The 21,264-nt window shown below is 36.0% G+C and overlaps 1 protein-coding gene across 6 annotated transcripts in view; it reads left to right on the forward strand.

Annotated features, from left to right (window-relative positions):
- The window catches only part of LOC138320657 (microtubule-associated protein 2-like), a 100,352-nt gene extending 87,451 nt beyond the window's left edge, over positions 1 to 12,901 (forward strand). For 5 of the 6 annotated variants that reach the window (XM_069263798.1, XM_069263803.1, XM_069263800.1 and 2 more), the window contains one exon: positions 7,829 to 12,901. In XM_069263798.1, the coding sequence (XP_069119899.1) occupies positions 7,829 to 7,993 (165 nt within the window). In that variant the 3' untranslated portion in view covers positions 7,994 to 12,901. Of the gene's footprint in view, positions 1 to 4,111; positions 4,171 to 7,828 lie in introns of all 6 variants that reach the window. The other variant, XM_069263802.1, reaches the window with a different exon arrangement.
- Positions 12,902 to 21,264: the final 8,363 nt, after the last annotated feature.

Genomic DNA, 21,264 nt, shown 5'->3' on the forward strand with positions numbered 1-21,264 from the left:
AGAAATGTCAGAACATATAGAGTATAGAATATCATTATGATCAACTGAAGTTATTATACAGGTCCCTAATGGCACCACTGTCACGCTAGGTATTTAAAAAAAAAGGTCATATGGGAATATTCATTTTAAATGCATTAATTGACTCTGTTTAATAAAGGAGGGGACTTTTTTTATTATTTTTTTTTTTTTTTAAAGAAACATTTCACACAGATGTATTAGAATATGTAGAGGATATTGTTTCTGGAAAGTTCTTATATATGTGTATCTTATCACTGATACTACACATGTTTTTTTGTTTTTAATATTTTTTTATTGCCTCAATCACATATATAACGTACACATTTAACAAATGCTCTCTATGAAAACATGCCTTTCAATATAATAATATAGGTAAACAATTATAAAATTTCGTTATACTATACATGTTACTTTTATAACAGATTGTAGGATTTTACATTAACACAATCACTGACTCTGCCAGGAATGAAACCCTGGACCTCTGGCCTAATAATATTACTAGTTTGACACTCAACCGATCAAGCTAAGAGAAGCTCTGTCTAGTCGATAGGTCCATTGTGGCTAGTATTCATTAGGGTTACATATATACTGGGATACTGTGGCTGAGTGGTTAAGGTGCTTTACATTCTTCCACTTTCATACTGCTTCACCTCTATTTTGGGAGTTTGAGAAAGATGTACGAGTGTGGGGCAGTTGTTATGCTATTAGATTGGTGTTTTTTTGTGATACTGTGGCTTTCCACCACTAAGAATAACCTTACACGACTATAAAGCTGAACAATGATCATTAAAAAAGCCTGAGTTTCTTTGATAGAATCATAAAAATTCATAAATAATAACTGTTTTCACTCCTATTGATGAAATATTAGGTTCTGTGATAAGTAATATGATTTAAAGTCACTGAATATCTGTTTCTGATAAAATGATTTAATAACTTCCTTTATATATTATATAAGCCATGAATATAAGATCTTCTGATCAGTACAAATTAATATATATCTACATAATCTGACCTAAGGTATTGTTTCTATGATCAGATTGGCCCTGATCAGGTGGGTAACGAGTATGAATGAGACGCCAGGTGTAAATGACCAGGTAATATCGACTGCCGGCAGATCGTTAGATAAGGCCCATAACCCCGTGGGATTACTAATATTGATAATATAGCAACTACTTAGACACCCAATAGGGCACACTGTATTAAAGCACACAGCCTATTGTTAATTATCTCTAATCAAATCTGCACAACTTGGCATACTTAGTTTACAAACTCTATCATTGACGGTGATAATCACACACAAAATTCATATTTTTTCTATTAGTTAATTTCTATATTATAGACAGATTTTGATAAAGTTATATATCAAATTTTTAATTTAATTTATATAATGATTATCAAACCTAATAGATATATGAAGTATATAATTAGGGTGTTGTGAAGTAAGATAACCAATCTTTGTAAACAGAGTGTGGCCGTTGGTTTGGAATGTTCTTAAATTACCCGATACTACCAGATCTAGATAGGTGTGGGTATAGCCATTCCAATAAAAGTTTCTACAACTGAATGAATATGGCACTTACACACAAAATGGGGATTACAATTGATCTGCTAGTGGCCATACAAACTGGATTTAAAACAGCGTAATAATTACTGTCAACATTCAGAGAGTACTGAACATTACCCTTGGTCGGAGAATTTAAAAGGAACAACGACTAAGATATGGGATTATTAAAACCTTTGTCAAATGAAGTATTTAAACACATGTTTAAATGTCTGTAAGTTTGAATGACACGGCCATGGAAAAGCAATCATTGAGTTTACATTAGATTCCAACTCCATGGATACGTCTAACACCTATCTGTAACAATCAGTAAAAAGTGATTTTTGAGGCGCAGCATATGTAATTTTAAAAGTGTCTATAAATTTTGAAGTTTTTTATTGCTTTGCCGAAGAGTGTGCTGAGTGTCACTTGTCTGCGGTGCCAGGTATACACCTGTATGTATACACTTGTTTTCTTGGGTGTCCAAGTACACAGGAGTTAACCTCTGACCTTAAATACTGAATTAAGGTGAACAGTGACAGTGGAATACATTTAAATGCAAGTAAAAGTCGATATACAAGGATGTAGAAATGGTGACCAGAGAATAAATACAAACAGGCTGTAAACAGAATGATTACAAGTACTGAGGAGAAACGAGATTGTGAATGTCACACATGCTCAGATAAACTTCTGTAGAACACCGTGGGTGAATGTTTGTCAAAGACTCTGCGGGGAGAGGAACTGTGTTTATGTAGGATTTGGATATTGATAAGGCTAAAACAGTAGGCTATGGAATATGGTGGACTACTGATAGTGTGATTGTCTTAGACAAATATGAACCTGAACTGTAGACACGGATGTGTTCACTGTCACTTGTCCCTATAGCGACCTAACGACACCCAACACAACTTTCTAGTACAGAGAAACTTTGGTATTGGTAGCTAGATACTTGAGTACTTTGGTGTATTGAGTAATTTTGTACCGTGTGTGAAGCCTTTGACTGGATACTTTAGCCAGGTAATTGGCCTATATTGGAATGATCTTTTGAGTCTTCTCCTGGTTATACTGAAGTGAGTCAAGATGTTTTTGTAGCTACTTGTAGTGATGTTTGACTTTCTTATGACATTTAAAACTTTTAATAAGGAAACTTTAATATCACTTTGTAAGAAAACTAGAAGTTACTTTTAAAAGTGAATTGCTTCCTTCATAGGAAAGATATCCATGGCAACAAGAACAATGGTGCGTGATAACAAGTCACGTTCACAATACACAAAACTTCCTGATATAGATTTAGGATTCCAAGGAAAACCTAAGGTCAACTCACTTGAAAATGTTCAGCACAAGCCAAAACAAAGCCAAAAGGAAATTCCTAGATATTCCGTCAACTGGAAAAAAGAGTCAAAAATAGGCTCCTTGGACCCGGATCACATTTCTCGGACTCAGAGGAGACCAACAAGTTACGCTAGTGATGAGGACAAACAAGGAACAATCATATTTCCAAAATATTATGCCAACCGATCAATTGAGCATAATTGGAAAGGAGCTCGTGAAAACCCAAACACGGGGAGATTAGAAGTAGATGGGTAGGTGTTGATTGTGGGTGTTAGATAGATGGGTAGGTGTTGATTGTGGGTGTTAGATGGGTAGGTGTTGATTGTGGGTGTTTTAAGAAGTTGTGATGTGTCCTTTTATGATAGGGCCACACTGCTGCTGACTATAACACTCAATCTTATGGATAGAAAAACGCTGTATTACAGAACACAACAAAATGGGACAAAATAAAGGCTAGATGTACTATGTCCTGCATGGAGTGTGTCCTCATAGGGGACCGAGTGTGATGATTAAACTATATTAATACATTTGACATAGACTCTCCATGATCTGAAGGATAAAAACCACTATGGTCAAAGGTATGTGTTGCTGACCATGCATGGCTTTGGAGGAGTGATTATTCTTTTACTGTGTGTCAAACATGATAACTTGACATGATGCATGCAAAGTTCTGTTTATACATCATTTGTATCAACCATCACACATTACAGACTCCATCATAGTGGTTTCATACGTTACAGGCTCCGTGTATAGTGGTTTGTTTCACAATAAAAAACTGAATTTCAGTTAACATTGATGATATTCTGCTTTCCTATATTTGTCTCTATTTGACCTCTCATGGTTTTCACATAGTCTACAGAGACTTGAACTTGGCTTCAGTATCTCACCAACTCTTGACTGGCATTACTTACATTATTGCTTCATGTTTATGACATCATCACTTCATGTGTCTGAAATCATCACTTTATGTGTTCTCACATCATCACTTCATTTGTATGACATACGCCTGGCATCATCACAGCTTTGGGATCACATATAGACACAAACTGCTTTATGTTTGGAGACAATATGTCAAAAGGACAATATCAGTTTTACGTAGAGGATTTACAACCTGCAGATATAAGTATATATGGTGTGCTGCATATTGTGATATAATGTACAGCATGGAGTGACATACCAGGTACTGGGTGTTGATGATATATGTTTATACATTTGACATAGGTTCTCCACGACTGAGATCTAAGCGAACAACTCCTGGTACATCACACTCATCAGAGAAGGTATTATATTATATTTATTATCATTATTTATTTTTCAGACTCACTAACAGTGATCGACATGCAGTAGTTGAAAGTCGACACTCAATGTATGTGTTAATTGGGATTAGGGAGTTGAATAACATTGTGTCACGTTTATAGGTTACATGGTTGATGAGTCGGGGGTGATTAGCATTCCTATTCCAATAAAGTTTGCTTGGCATCAGCAGATAAACAAAATGGAGTTGATAAAGGATTACAGGCCTGTGACCGTGACGACATAGTGGACATATCACATTGTACAATGTCATGTGTGTTCTATAGACAGGATTAGATGAACAAAATCATCTTACTTAATGAAACTAATGGCAGCACTTAATTCCAATACAGAGATACCGTCCGTTTTCCACTCTTGTTACACATGCAATAGGAGAGAGTTGGTTAAGACTCAAACATATGACCCTCTGGTCACAAGGCCAACACTCAGTAACTTAAGTAAGGGGAAGTTTGAAGCTGAAATTAATTGAGACCGTTCATCCATTTTACACTCCTCTTCTATACAAAGACTTTCAACTCACTCTCCTCCAGCATCTTGCATCGATCCATGGCTCCCAACCTGTAGTAGATGAGAGTTAGTGAAAACCAAACCAGCCTTATATGGTGCCTGCAACCTTCAGATCACAAAGGGGCAATCTACCTTTTGGTAGAGAAATTCCTACTACCTAAAGCTAGAATGGCGCCCTATACACCACTCGCATTACACAAATATACCTTATAGTACAAAATAATTACTGTTCCTATATCTCATTCAATAACTGTTCATGTAAGCATGTTTGTCATGGCATATATTGTCAATGATGCAAATGTTGAGAGTCCCATTCAGTTATATCAATGGAATTTATTTCTACTTCACATCATTTTAAATAAGATCATACTGCTGTGGTTAATCCAGGTGACCCCCACTCCCGAGTCCACAGCTACGATGTTACCTTTATTATCACTGCACTCTTACCACTAAAATGGCCCATTTGTGTCTATTTTACCTGGTGCTGAGTTTCATTTAGATTTACATCTTTTCATTATTAGCTAATGAAGAATTTATCATAGATTCTAAAGTGCACTTATTTGACAAACTATTACCCTTAGGTAATCTGGCTTTCAACAGACTGTGTCTGCTATAAAGGTACATTAAGATGTGTTAGGATATAGAGAGATGAAGCAAGGCCAGAGTACGTTCTGCAAAACAGTTTTTCCAACAAATTTTCTATTACCTGAATTCGAGATCAAGTAATCTTATGAACAACCCTGCATTTTATGTTAAGATACCATTATTTGTAAAAAAAATTGTATTCAAGCTCTCACTGTATTGATATAATTTGTATCTTGCAAAAATGAAGTAGGTCTAGCAGTATGATATCTAGACATTCCAGCCATATATGGCTTAATCTTCTCCACAGTGATAGAGGTCCTACTCAGCTGCCTGCTGTGCTAATAAAATTGTGTGCTGTGGATACATTCTAATGAAGAGAATAAAAACTTTTGTTTTATTTTCTCTTTGCATACTGTTTGGATTCGAAGAATTTGATCGGAAAACAATCTACATAGCTCTTGTAATGTTTACTTTTTTCTCATACCCTATGAGCACTTTCATTTATAGAGGATGTTATAGTCATGGTTTAATTGAAGTTATGGAGACATTTTCCTTTAAGAGATTTTCCTGTGCATTTATGTAATTGAAGTGTGTTATCTAATAGAGGACCATTCAGTTCCTGGTAAGGCTCTGTATAAAAGGCAATCTGCCAGAAATGTTGTACTGATTTAGGTAATGGAAGCATAGTGCTAATGTGGTGATAGAAAACTAATGTGGCATTGTTACTTAGGGGTCGGTCTGCCGTCTGACCTTCCATCACCTGGGAGTGTAAGACACAGCAGATAGGCTATTATCTGGCAGGAGTCTCGAATAACACTAAAATAAAAGAAGCTATAAAAATATTACTGGGGACAAAAGATACTGTTATGAAGACACTTTCATATCTGTGTTTTTGGAGCAATTTAAGTATTTCAAAATGATCCAAGGTGGCACAGAGTGGCATATTGTTGTTTTTGGAGCAATTTAGGTATTTTAAAATGATCCAAGGTGGCACAGAGTGGCATATTGTGGATTGTTTAATAAGTATTTATCATCATACACAAGTTAAGTCTTTCAATGTTCAGAGAATAGGTGAAATGGTCATTTGTGACACGTTAAAGGAGCATAGAAGGTTATTTTACGATGTGTATCAGCTGTGTAAGGTCATGTCTAAGTGTAGATGGTGTGTTCCTTCCCACCTTACTCGGCCACCAATGTCAGATATCATACAAGATATTATTTGATTTTGTCTGATTGATTGTATGGGAATGTAAAATATGGTATTTAAATGACTCGGAGTTGATGATTGTGAGATCATCAATACAAATATGACTGACGGGAATCCGTATGTGTTCCTGATTGTATTGTCCTGACACCATGAGGATTTTTACATTATATTCAAACCTGATTAAAGGTTTATGGTAGCGAGAACCAAATTAATTAATTTTCTTTTTAACCCTATAACATTGAGACATGAGGGGTTTAAATTTCTCCATTTGATATTTGAATAAGAGTATTGAGTTATGACGGCATGAGTTGTTCAGGTTTCTAGACAGAATGATTATGGTACAATGATCAAAGGACTTTTGAGATCCCTATTTGGGAAATGTTGTTTTTTCCTCTTTTTTTCTTTCTTTCAGTATTTCAGAAGCAATGCACTTTTGTCAACATGTAATAATGCATCCATTGTTGAATTCATCTAGCTGTGAATTGAATTATTCCTATACACCTCCAGAAGTAAAGTGACATCCTATTCTGTCCTAGTTATTGCACTCCTCAATGCTAAGTTTACTGGTAGTTAGGGACCAATATATGGGACACCCAGACCCAGTGTAATGTAAATGAAAGTGAAATTATTTGTTCCAATACAGAAAAGAAAGTTGTCATGATTTTTATCCCCCTCTTTCACCAAAAGGGGTCTGTCTGTCTGTTGGTCTGTAATGCTTGGTTTCTGGGCAATAACTGCCACAAATCTTAAAATTTTTTTGTAACTTGATCAATATGAAAATTCTGCTGCTTCCCAGTTAAAGCTGGCGATACCATCCATGTCTTTTACTTGTTTGTCACATTAGGAAAATATATTAAAATATTAAAGTAGCTGGCCTACAAATCACCACTATGTTCTATTTCAGTGTTAAAATCCTGAAAGATTATTTATATAATATAAGGGTAATAATAGGTCAGCAGTATATCAAATGTAATCCAGTCAAGTTTATACATGGTTGTGACCCGTTTCTTGGGTCAAAGAGGTCTAGCTAAGTAAGACATTCAAAATATTTAATCAGCTTCTTAATAATAGGATTACCTGGTACTTAGCTTAATAAAAAGAATATGCAAAGTTAAGAAATCCATAAGCAAAATTATTTGACCAGGTCTATTAATAAATCATGTTAAAGACTTTAATTTCAAATATACATGTATACATAAATAAATCTGTTACATGCATTTTGATGTAGAAATTTTGAAATTTTTATAAACTTGTAACTAATGGAAGTTATTTTGCCTGCTGTTGATATTGTCACCACTTTAATAATATATAATTGTTGATTGCAGATAGAGAGCCATAAGCTGACATTTAAAGAATCAGCCAAACCTCGGACAGACACTGGCTCTGGACCTGTCACCTCTCCTCCTCAGTCTAAGTCTCCTTCCCTTAAATCACCTCGACCTGACAGTGGCATCTCTCATGATAGTCTCCCAGAAGAGCAGGAATCGTGATGATAGTCTTGCAGCAAAGTTGTAACAGGCTTCGCCGATGGAATCCACATGATCGGACATAAATTTCGTTACCGCTGCGTGACAGCACAGAGACGTCAATGTAAACACAGAGAGCTGACTGTCTTACGTGGATCATATGTTGTAGCCAAGAACTTTCACAGGAGCCGCATTTATATCGAAAATTTTTAAAAAATATTTTAGATTTTCTGTAAAGATGTATATCATTTAAAGACTATAACAATTATCAAGTATCTCATACGATATAACATTGTAAACCTATAAATCTCATCCATTTCGTGAAAAAAAAATCAATTTTCATTTTATTTATCATGAATCGGATTTGCATAGAGTTTGTCTTTATTAAAGGTGTTAATTGTTGATCCACAAAGTTTTCACAGATTGGAAATGTGTTAAATTTTGTCAAAATTACTTTGACTAGCCCTCTAAAAGAAAACTCATGCAAAGAAGAAATCTGATATTCAATTTTCCTTTGTAATTTTTATTTAGTTATCAGAGAAATATTTAATGATTTACACAAACACTTCAAATAGTCTAGTCTATGGATCTATATACTTGTTGGTAGTGTATACTGAGGCTATATAGTCAAGTGGGTACGCCCAATAGCTTGACATCAAGCTGGCCTCAATGTGGCACAAAAATGGAAAAAACATGTTTCAACTTGTGCTTCATTGTACCGCTTGCATTTTCCAGTTTCCAAACATCATCGCAGAGAATCCCTCTCAACCAACCGGATATTTGGATGAGGGGGAAGATCAATCATTTTTAAAAAAGTCACTCTTTTAGTTACATTAAACCATTTATATTTCAGTTTCAATGTTCACACTTGGTCATTATTAGTTAAATTGTATGACAAGCTATTGTTATTTGTAAACAGTCAAACACTGGTAATTCACAATTAGCTCATTAGACAGAAAAGCTTAACTTTGAATGGAGAAAAAAATCTAAATAAAGTATACTCAATCCGACACTGGATACTCGGAATATTTTGAATATTTTTCATGCCCCTAAGATAGCAAAGTTTGACTGTAGTTTCATTAAAAAAGAACATGGCAAGCAAGACTAAGAGACTTTATTTATGAAAAATTTGAATCATCTCCAGATAGTACATTATAAAAGGACTTGCATGTTATTCACTCCACAAAATTGTTTCCTTTTTCAATAAATTAAATAATGACATCATACCTTATTTGGCTTTGCATGTAAAGGAGACACCATCAAAGCTCCCGTACATATGTAGATGGTGAAATGGCTATTTTAGGATTGAATGATGCCTTCATCAATGGTCACAAAAAATATATGTTATAATAGGATAGAAAGAATTGTCAGTTAGATTCCAGTTCCTTTAATGATTTAACCATAAAAAAGATTCATTGACTATAATATTGTTGGACTTGGATTCATGAACCTCTATTAGATCATCTATGTGGTGTAAACATATAAGTTGTGTGCTAAAAGGTAGATCTTGAATACGTACGTCTTAGAAATGTTATTTTGAAACTTTTTTTTCTGTTTCTTTAATGGTTATCAGATTTAGCCGCTTTGGTTATTTAGACATTTAAACATCATTTCCTGGATAAAACGAAGGCTTTAATCAAGATGAGCACCTGGAGAAATTCATGATACAATTTTTTAAGTCTCTTGTATTGTGTTTTTTATTCAGAGTGTAAAATACATGTATTTTATTTTGAAATAATTCTAGTTTCATTTAGTTCCAAGTAATCACATAAATTAGTTTTAAAATATTAATATCAATTTGATAATCTATCTGATACATAAAATATCCAAAATACTATTTATTTATAAACAACATATGTAACCTCACTAGAACAGATGTACTTTTATACAGGAAGCTGTGGTGTGTGAGAGAGTTGGGAGAGTGCAGTCAAGGAAAGACAACTCTTTTTCACAGACAAAAATATACCAGTAGCAGCATTTTAACAAAAAGGAATTTGGCTTGTCTAAAAGAAAAGAAAATAAGCTAGAAAATGAGTCAAATCAAACCACTGTTTGACTCTGAGGGGTAATGCTCAGGACAACAAAACATTTTCAAAAAGTTCAGAATTAGAAATGTTTGCTACCAGGTATGTTTCAGAGTAATATAAAACAAGATATCAAAAGAAAGAATCTGGAAGTTCAGAATTAGAAATGTTTGCTACCAGGTATGTTTCAGAGTAATATAAAACAAGATATCAAAAGAAAGAATCTGGTATATTGAATTTGTGAATAAGTCAATGTGCATTGATATCTCTGTTTATTTGTAAGCAACGCTTTTGTGGCAGAACTTAATTGGCAAAACCATGGAATTCAATTTACATCAAAATTGTCTTATTCAACAATGTTTCTCAAATATTGTTAGCATCTTTAATTAACTTCTATAATCATTTAGGATTTTTCCTCATTGCTATTTATTTAAAATTATTTACATCAAACTGAATGTGAATCATAATTGTTATTAATGGGTAAACTTTCATCATTTTAGTTGAATTTTTTTTATTAGATTTTTAAAACCATTTTGCTAATAAAGCATTTGAGCACAATATCTCTGTATTATTTGGTTCCTAACCTTGGTATGGGCAGTTCTAATGATGACCACCAATAAATACCCATCCTTGGTTTTACATTAATCTGTTTATCCAGCACCTTTGGTAGCTAATTAATTATCTAGTCTCCATTTTGTTTGCCTGTCAGTCCGACCAGTATTGAAATTTGCCAAGACATAAGGCTTTAGTTACTTTCTCACACTTCAGAAACTTAATTGGAATAAGTACGGTAACATTGGTCACAACCTTGATAGTATTTCACTGTAGCCAAGTCCCAGATCTTACACCCACCTATTTATAGCACCAAGTTCCTGTTCCAGAATATGGCACATCAGCCATTTTTAGTAAATCAAAAAGGCTGTTTCTATACAAGTGATACTAGTTATCCTTCTCTGTAACTCATTCATCCCTGAAGACACACATAGACTCTCCTGAAACATAGAGCAGACTAGTCTGTTATGAAATTTCAGGGCTGAATGAGTTAATCATGTTTACTGGAGTACAGGGGATAGTTAAACACATGTTCTTTCCTTAACTATTCTCTGAGTTTTCGATACAAAATTACTATTATGGTTTGAAGGAGAGTTAGAAATGATATATATATAGGTATTAGATAATGATAACTTTTATAAGATAGGAAATAGTAAATTACCAAATTAATGAAATGCCATTTTGACAGTAGAAAAACCATGTTGTAAGCTCTTTGTGTCACGCACAATTCTAATTTATTGGTACTTCATTATACATGTATTTATAACTTCTGCTTACAGATATCTGTAGATTTAGGAGCATATGATATATGCCAGATTGATCTTCCAAGAGGTGCTAGGTATTTGGTAGGATTCTTATCAAGTAGAGCATGCTTCTTACTCTGTCTAATACTCTGTATACACAGTGGCTGGATATTTTTGCAAGGATGTTTTTTGCGATTTCACAACATAATGACATGCTTATTAAAAAATTGATCTTTGAAATAATCATAATCAAGTAACTAATATTATACATAGAAGGTTTTGTGAAAGTCAGTTAACAAAATTTTCATATATCACAATTAAATTTGGTTAAAATTGATTTTTTTTTTTTCATTTCAAGTGAAAATTGTGAAAGTTTTAACCACTAAAATAACTGGCTATTCATGGTTTGTTGACTTTCTCTATAGACTGAGTGTGATTATAATAATTTGGTTGGGAAAACTTCCAAATATTACCGAAAAGATTTAAAAGAAATCTATTTTCCTTTTATTTTGTTATCAATGAAGTTCTTAAAATTGACTTTTTACTCCAGTCATTTTCAATGAAGAAAACACGTGTGATACATATTTTTTGCCTGTAATTGTTACTTTTACCTTTCTGTAAAATAAAAGAATATTTGTCTCTGGTTACAGTGATGATTTTGACCTACACCTGCAGTATTTTACATTTAATTATGTTTTATATATTGTCCTGTACTATTATCCAATTGTAGGTTTTCTTTTATTCAAATTATTGCTATTTTAAGGTCATAATATTTCACATGAACTTCCAGGTTGTGTAACCATTTTGTAACAAATTTTTTTAATGATTGGGGAGCATGGATGTCTTTCACACACAAAAATGGTTATTAGCGAAATGTTTACTGCCACAAATATTAAGCTAGGTATCTGTGGAGATTTAGTTATAATATGCGATGTGCTTAAGTATCCTAGCCCGCTTGACTTTGTGTACCTAGTCACAAATCACTGTGTTCAGCTTTAGGTGTAAAACTTTGGTGAATCCATGCTTTCTCTGGTTTCTCCAGTCTTATTTATACCATATATTGTTTGAGCTCACCCTGATGTCTCTAGACTTCTGCTGGGGTGCAACATCCGTCATCAAATAAATTTTGAATTTTTTTTATAAAGTTCATCTTTTTGAATTTGGTTTCTTTGTAAAAAGAGATATTAAGCAGCTTCATTTGCATTAATGATATCTGATAGAAACCTATGATGGGGTGTTTGTGTGAGAGGAAACCTGAGTATCAGAGTTACTTCCCCTTGTTTAACTCGGTCAGTACTGACAAAGTGGAATGAAGGGAAGTAACTCTGGTAGATCAGAATGTGCACATACTTGGAATTTGGAAAACCCTTTAGGGCAAGCTGATAACCCTATACCTTTATGTCCAGTTGACAATAGAAGCAAGGCCATCTAGCTATTGAATTTTAAGATAAAATCATCTACCACTGTTTCACAGGATGTGTTAAGATAAAATCATCTACCACTGTTTCACAGGATCACCACGTCTTCCTCACATGGTGTACTTTTGTGTGCAAATCACGTGAGGAATAGACAAGACTACAGGTGTCTTTAAGACTGTATTTCAGGGGAGAGACTGTAAGAAAACAGGGATAATATTTCATATCCTATATCTTGATATTAAAAAGTATATGGTACTCTTGGACCAAAGAAAAATTGTATAAAACTAAAGGTTGTGGTTTTCCTAGGGCCTAAATTGATCAATTTAGGATAATTTTCGTTTAAAAAACCTCTACTTATCTTTCGAATTAGTGTCAGGGAGTTTCACCTTTCGCAAAATGATCACAATTTATTTGACAAAAAATTGTGTTAACCCTGGAGCTTGAGTTGTAGGGTACAGATATTGGTGTTACCCCTGGAGTTGTAGGGTACAGATATTGGTGTTACCCCTGGAGTTGTAGGGTACAGATATTGGTGTTACCCCTGGAGTTGTAGGGTACAGATATTGGTGTTACCCCTGGAGTTGTAGGGTACAGATATTGGTGTTACCCCTGGAGTGGTAGGGTACAGATATTGGTGTTACCCCTGGAGAGTTGTAGGGTACAGATATTGGTGTTACCCCTGGAGTTGTAGGGTACAGATATTGGTGTTACCCCTGGAGTTGTAGGGTACAGATATTGGTGTTACCCCTGGAGTGGTAGGGTACAGATATTGGTTTTACCCCTGGAGTGGTAGGGTACAGATATTGGTTTTACCCCTGGAGTGGTAGGGTACAGATATTGGTTTTACCCCTGGAGTTGTAGGGTACAGATATTGGTGTTACCCCTGGAGTTGTAGGGTACAGATATTGGGTTTACCCCTGGAGTGTAGGTACAGATATTGTTACCGTACAGAATGTTACCCCTGAGTGTAGGGTACAGATATTGGTGTTACCCCTGGAGTGTAGGGTACAGATATTGGTTTACCCCTGGAGTTGTAGGGTACAGATATTGGTGTGAGTTGAGGACAGATATTGGTTTTACCCCTGGAGTGTAGGGTACAGATATTGGTTTTACCCTGGAGTTGTAGGGTACAGATATTGGTTTTACCCCTGGAGTGGTAGGGTACAGATATTGGTTTTACCCCTGGAGTGGTAGGGTACAGATATTGGTTTTACCCCTGGAGTTGTAGGGTACAGATATTGGTTTTACCCCTGGAGTGGTAGGGTACAGATATTGGTTTTACCCCTGGAGTGGTAGGGTACAGATATTGGTTTTACCCCTGGAGTTGTAGGGTACAGATATTGGTGTTACTCCTGGAGTGGTAGGGTACAGATATTGGTGTTACCCCTGGAGTTGTAGGGTACAGATATTGGTGTTACCCCTGGAGTTGTAGGGTACAGATATTGGTGTTACCCCTGGAGTTGTAGGGTACAGATATTGGTGTTACCCCTGGAGTTGTAGGGTACAGATATTGGTGTTACCCACTGTGGTGTAGGGTAGAGAAATTGGTGTTACCCATGGAATTGTGGGGTACAGATATTGGTGTTACTCCTGGAGTTGTAGGGTACAGATAACCCTGGAGTTGTAAGGTACAGAAGTTGTACCCATACAAATGATAGATGTAAACTGGGAGTCCTCCCCTGCTACAAGGCTTTGTATTGCTGGTATCTTCAATTTTTTATAACTATATCCCACTAAGTATGTGTTTACTTTATATAACACCCAAGTAAAATTGACCAAGGGATTATTGAAAGAAATTCTACCATTGTAACTACTAAAGGTGTTTAACAAGACAGAACTAAAGTATGGCACATGTCTGAAAACAATGGTTCACTGTACAGGTGAGTGATCAGGCCTTATGGACCTCTTGCTCAATGCTTTACTTTTGAGGGACCCCTGTGTATTGTTTCCAATATTAAAACATGATAAAATGCTCATGTAATATGTTTTGACAGCAATGTCATGCTGGGATATGTTTTGTGATGTGATGCATTTTTAAACTAATGATGATGATAGGAATTGAAATATGTTGCTCGCTAGTGAAAGCTGAGATGACTTTGGGGGTTCCTCGACCCCTCCCTGCTGGACTTTGGGGGTTCCTTGGCCCCTCCTCGCTGGTCAGTCTACATGAGTATAAAGGTGGTGACCTTTATCAGCCTCTGTGATTTGTTGTCATGCCTCTACATGGTCTGATATTTCTCTGACATACCTTTATCTAGCACTAAGTTATCTGTATGCTTTGATATACATGTATGTCAATTAAAAAATACCAAAAAAACATGTCTGTGTTGTTGTTGTTGTTTATCAATCAAAACATGAAATAGGAAATCCAGATACTGGAGTTTGGTTTTAGTTTAGCTACTAAATGTCAAGGTCGTTTAAGGAGGCTATGGAGGTGAAGGTCATTTAAGGAGGCTATGGAGGTGAAGCAGATCCACTGAACTACAGTCAGTTCCTGGTAAATGGGTCAGATAGGTTTTAACTCGCAACCTAGAGGTGGGAGTTATAAGTAGCTTCCAGACAAAAAAACATGGAAAGAATAGTTAAAAAAGAAACAATTACCTTCTGTCAGGTAAAAATGGCGAACACAGAACATTGCTTACTTTGCTATGATGTCTCCTTAACCAAACATTCAATTATTTTGAAAATAATTTGGCACGTTCTTTTGAAAACAAAAATGGTTCACAAAGAAGAGTCCGGTGGAATTGAAAATCTTAACAAAAGACAAAGACAATATATAACTGTAATGAAGGATTAGTCTCACTTATAAATCCTTGTTGTAATCAACAAATAGAAAATTTCTTCTGAATGTCATGCGACATGGCAAAGAAAACGTTTCTGATGATGGAACTATAATACGTGAACTTATTGCAGTGACTAGCCTTAGATTGGTACAAGGGTTTGATATACAAGAATTGGTAACCATCAGCCTTTTGTAGGAAAAAGTCAGATGGTCCATTTTGATCACCTTGTGTCCATGGTGTGCTGACATTTATCTTTTTAAATAAATAATTCTCTACAAACCGTCAGAGACATGGTTGTTAGAACGAATAACGACATTAACCTTCATTAAGGTCATACAAATTAAATATGTGTAAATTATAACTCCTACGTGTATGTTACCTGTGGATACATGTAATTATGTAAGATGCCAAGATACCTGATATAATATGCTGCGCATTCTCTTAAGGGTTATTTATATTAGACCGAGTTCGATAAAATGAATGACCTAAGACATCTATTAGGCAATCTCATATTTAACCAGTATAGCAGTAGAATTTGAGGTGAAGCCGACCCGCAAATATAGTTATCCATAAAGAAGCACACGACGGAATAGTTCAAGGGGAGACTTGATCACAGGACCCAAAATTATTGATTAGGTTTTCTCGGCAGATTTCTAGTAGTCTGCTAGATTATTTTCCACCAGTTTGAAACGCGTGTAGAACCTGTAGCCATTGTTATGGTCAAAGAAAGAACTGTTGAAAAGCTACTGCCTGGTAAGAGGTTATCCTCACGAATGTGGTGTGAAAGTTGCAGCGCCATTTTACTGCATATATGATATAATATAATATAGTAGTTTTCCAATACAGGAACACATGATGTTCCTCTACACTGGACTCAAATTAATGATAAAAGTTAAATACATTACAGTTCATTTTCCGGTTATGACATGGTTGCCCTATAGTTATAAATAATATCATGTTTACTAAAGAATTGATCAAGTCTGTTTTTAAAAGTGTTTATGTTTGGAGCTGTTACAATTGCTTCTGTTAGACTATTCCACCATTTTACTGTTCGGATCGAAAAGCTGTTTCCTCTTTTGTTGGTCTTAAACTGTTGTGGGAAGATCATTTTGGTGTGACCTCGACTACCCCGTCTGTATCCTACATCTTTCCAAAGTTTTAAGAATTTACAAGACTCCTTGTCATAAATATTGTTTGTTATTTTAAAAAGTTCAATCATGTCTCCTCTAATCCTTCTATATGTTAAAGTAGGTACTGTATTCCTCGGCGGCGGATTCAGAAGTTCACCATTCAGAAAATGAACTTGAAGAGGATGAAGTATGTGGGTAATCCAATTCAACGCATGCTCCATATTAAATAGTCAAATAGTGACTGTTGACATGGTCATCTTAAATAGTAACCCCATGTACTATGTAAGGACTTGTTCTTTCGATACCTCTCGGATCGCATCTCATGCCGAGTGTGTTCCGAATATATATAGTTCCGAGTTTGTAGACGACCGCCATTTTTCCGACCCATCACTTTTCGCTTCGTGCACATCGAACAAGGAATAGTAAGAGAGAACCGTCTGATAGCTGATCACTTCATGGGAAACAGGTGGGTATATATGTAGGCCTAATATAATGTCATGAAATTCATAAGAATAATCGATTATGATATAAAAATAGGCATAGGAAAAGTTCTGATATGCCAAGACCTTGGGCTATGTTAACAGTGAAGATTCATGTCGCTGTTTTGCCGTCTGGAACCTCCAAATATTAGCCAGATGCTAAACAGTACCAATACAAGGGTTTCAAGATATCAAAACAATTCTTACCTAGTACCCTATGTAAAATTTTCTAAAATAAGATTTACAGAGATGGACCTTTGATTAGTCGCATCATCCAGTGATTGTGTCCAATGTGACAAGATATTTTGACATGATCATGATCTTTTTGATGTCACAATTAATTGATAAATTCTGTATTGTTTATATTAGCCCGAGATACTCTGGCCCTGACACCAGACTTAGACATTATGACAGATACATTGTAGATGTCTGGCATAGGGCCAGAGCGCAGTAGTACTCGAAAACTTGGAATAAGCCGACACCGTTTGGTATCGGGCCAGGTCATCTCAGATTCAGACAACTCACAAAATATTACCACGGAGAATCGCCACTTACCTTGGTTTTTTCAACAAATGAATAATTTATTTACTCAAAACCATCAGTTTCATCACACATGCATGTTCTATAGTGTCAACACAGTAGTTTCTTTTCCGCAACTTTAAATTTCCCTCGTCGTCGTCGCCATTTTCTCGTAGTATGCATATCACCTTTAATCTTGACGGATTGCTATATTTGGGTAGATATAATATTCATTTGTTGAATAGACTAACGTTAGTGGTGCTTCTCGGTGGTCAGTCTGAATCGGAGATGACCTGGCCCGATACCAAACAGTGTCGGCTTATTCCAGATTTTCGAGTACTACTGCGCTCTGGCCCTACGCCAGACATCTATCTGTCATACTCATAATGTCTAAGTCTGGTGTCGGGGCTAGAGTATCTCGGGCTATGTTTATATAAGTATATTTTGCTACGACATTTGATATAAGGTGTGGCTACATATATACAGCCTGGCGATCAGTCAATCACCGAAGGGTGGGACTAATCCACAGTAAATTGCAAATTACACAGGGGCAGATGACTTGCTTATTAGTCTATACATGATAGGCACACGCATATTTGATACAAAAGTAATTGTTATATGGAAATGTTCCTGTCAAAACGTTAGTATTGTGACATTCATTGATATGGGCATTTCAACCACAATAAATTAATTATTTTAATAGCTCACAGGGCCAAGGGAGGAACATGGTGACATTGCAAAATGGAGAGGGCATTATACTGTCTGTTCACAGAATAGAAACGTATTTTTTCTACCATAACTGCAGTAGATCAAGTTTTGTAACATAATCATCAAAATGTGAAGCGTAGGTCATATGTGCAGAGATCCTCAGATGTTGGAATCAAGCTTGTATCCCCTCTGTGAATATGATGAGTGCATCAGAGCTTTTACATGGGCACTCAAATTATGCAACTAAATACCTTTTTCGCTCTCTCTCTCACCTGATATTTATGTGATGAAATTAATGATGTGTTCCATTGTGCTTCAGGTTTTTTTGTTTTCTAGGGAGAAATTTACCTCTGAACTGATGGCAGAGATGACTGACAAGAAGGTCAAAAAGAACTGGAAGGTCATGAAAGTATCACTAGAAAAAAGTGGCTGCCATTCTATATGAATCAAAGAAAATATTAATTGTAAGGTGAAGGTCAAAGTGTAGGGGACAGGAAGGTAAAGGTCAAAGTACAGGGGACAGTTAGGTAAAGGTCAAAGTGTAGGAAAGCATAAAGTAATGTTAAAGTAAAGGGGAAAGGAAGGTCAATGTCAAAGGATAGGGGACAGAGTAAGGTAAAGGTCAAAGTGTATAGTACAGTAAGGTAAAGGTCAAAGTGTATGAGACTAGAAGGTAAAGGTGAAAGTGAAACAGACTAGAAAGTAAAGGTCAAAGTGTAGGAGACTAGAAGGTAAAGGTCAAAGTGTAGGGGACAGTAAGGTAAAGGTCAAAGTGTAGGAAAGCATAATGTAAAGGTCAGAGTTGAGGGGACAATTAGGTAAAGGTCAAAGTGTAGGAAAGGGTAAGGTAAATGTCAAAGGGTAGGGGACAGTAAGGTAGTGTAGGCTACACTTTGACATTTACCTTACTGTCCCCTACTCTTTGACATTTACCTTACTAGGGCACTGTACAGTAAAGGTCAAAGGTTAGGAGACTAGAAAATAAAAGGTTGAAGTGAAGGAGAATAGAAGGTAAAGGTCAAAGTGTAGGAAAGCATAATGTAAAGGTCAAAGTGTAGGAAAGTGTAAGGCAATGACAAAGTGTAGGGGACAGGAAGGTAAAGGTCAAAGTGTAGGGTACTGAAAAGTAAAAGTCAAAGTGTAGGGGTCAGTAAGGTAAAGGTCAAAGTGTAGGAAAGCGTAAGGTAAAGGTCAGAGTTAGGGGGACAGTAAGGTAAAGGTCAAAGTGTAGGAACGCATATGGTAAAGGTCAAAGTGTAGGGGACAGTTAGGTAAAGGTCAAAGTGAAGGAAAGCGTAAAGTAATGTCAAAGTAAAGGGGAAAGAAAGGTCAATGTCAAAGGATAGGGGACAGTAAGGTAAAGGTGAAAGTGAAGGAGACTAGAAAGTAAAGGTCAAAGTGTAGGAGACTAGAAAGTAAAGGTCAAAGTATAGGAGACTAGAAGGTAAAGTTCAAAGTGTAGGGGACAGTAAGGTAAAGGTCAAAGTGTAGGAAAGCGTAAGGTAAAGGTCAAAGTATAGGGGACACCCGGGACAGTAAGGTAAATGTCAAAGGATAGCGGACAGTAAGATAAAGGTCAAAGTGTAGAGTACAGTAAGGTAAAGGTCAAAGTGTATGAGACTTAGAAGGTATAGGTGAAAGTGACGGACACTAGAAAGTTCAAAGTGGAGGTGACAGTAAGGTAAAGGTCAAAGTGTAGGAAAGCATAATGTAAAGGTCAAAGTGTAGGAAAGGGTAAGGTAAATGTCAAAGGGTAGTAAAGCATATGGTTAAGGTCAAAGTGTAGGGGACAGTTAGGTAAAGGTCAAAGTGAAGGAAAGTGTAAAGTAATGTCAAAGTAAAGGGGAAAGAAAGGTCAATGTCAAAGGATAGGGGACAGTAAGGTAAAGGTGAAATTGAAGGAGACCAGAAAGTAAAGGTCAAAGTGTAGGAGACTAGAAAGTAAAGGTCAAAGTATAGGAGACTAGAAGGTAAAGTTCAAAGTGTAGGGGACAGTAAGGTAAAGGTCAAAGTGTAGGAAAGCGTAAGGTAAAGGTCAAAGTATAGGGGACACCCGGGACAGTAAGGTAAAGGTCAAAGGATAGGGGGCAGTAAGATAAAGGTCAAAGTGTAGAGTACAGTAAGGTAAAGGTCAAAGTGTATGAGACTTAGAAGGTAAAGGTGAAAGTGAAGGAGACTAGAAAGTTCAAAGTGTAGGTGACAGTAAGGTAAAGGTCAAAGTGTAGGAAAGGGTAAGGTAAATGTCAAAGGGTAGGAAAGCATAATGTAAAGGTCAAAGTGTAGGGGACAATTAGGTAAAGGTCAAAGTGTAGGGCACTGTACAGTAAAGGTCAAAGTGTAGGAAACTAGAAAATAAAAAGTTAAAGTGAAGGAAAATAGAAGGTAAAGGTCAAAGTGTAGGAAAGTGTAAGGTAATGACAAAGTGTAGGGCACTGAAAAGTAAAGTTCAAAGTGTAGGGGACAGTAAGGTAAAGGTCAAAGTGTAGGAAAGCATAAGGTAAAGGTCAGAGTTTAGGTGACAGTAAGGAAAAGGTCAAAGTGTAGGAACGCTTAAGGTAAAGGTCAAAGTGTAGGGGACATTTAGGTAAAGGTCAAATTGAAGGAAAGCGTAAAGTAATGTCAAAGCAAAGGGGAAAGTAAGGTCAATGTCAAAGGATAGGAAACAGTAAGGTAAAGGTCAAAGTGTAGGAGACCAGAAGGTAAAGGTCAAAGTGAAGGAGACTAGAAAGTAAAGGTCAAAGTGTAGGAGACAGTAAGGTAAAGGTCAAAATATAGGGGACAGAGTAAGATCAAGGTCAAAGTATAGGGGACAGTAAGGTAAAGGTCATAGTGTAGGAACGCATAAGGTAAAGGTAAAAGTGAGGGAGACTAGAAAGTAAAGGTCAAAGTGTACAAGACTAGAAGGTAAAGGTCAAAGTGTAGGGGACAGTAAGGTAAAG

Source organism: Argopecten irradians, chromosome 4 (assembly GCF_041381155.1).
Source record: "Argopecten irradians isolate NY chromosome 4, Ai_NY, whole genome shotgun sequence".
NCBI classification, from domain to species: Eukaryota; Metazoa; Mollusca; class Bivalvia; order Pectinida; family Pectinidae; genus Argopecten; species Argopecten irradians.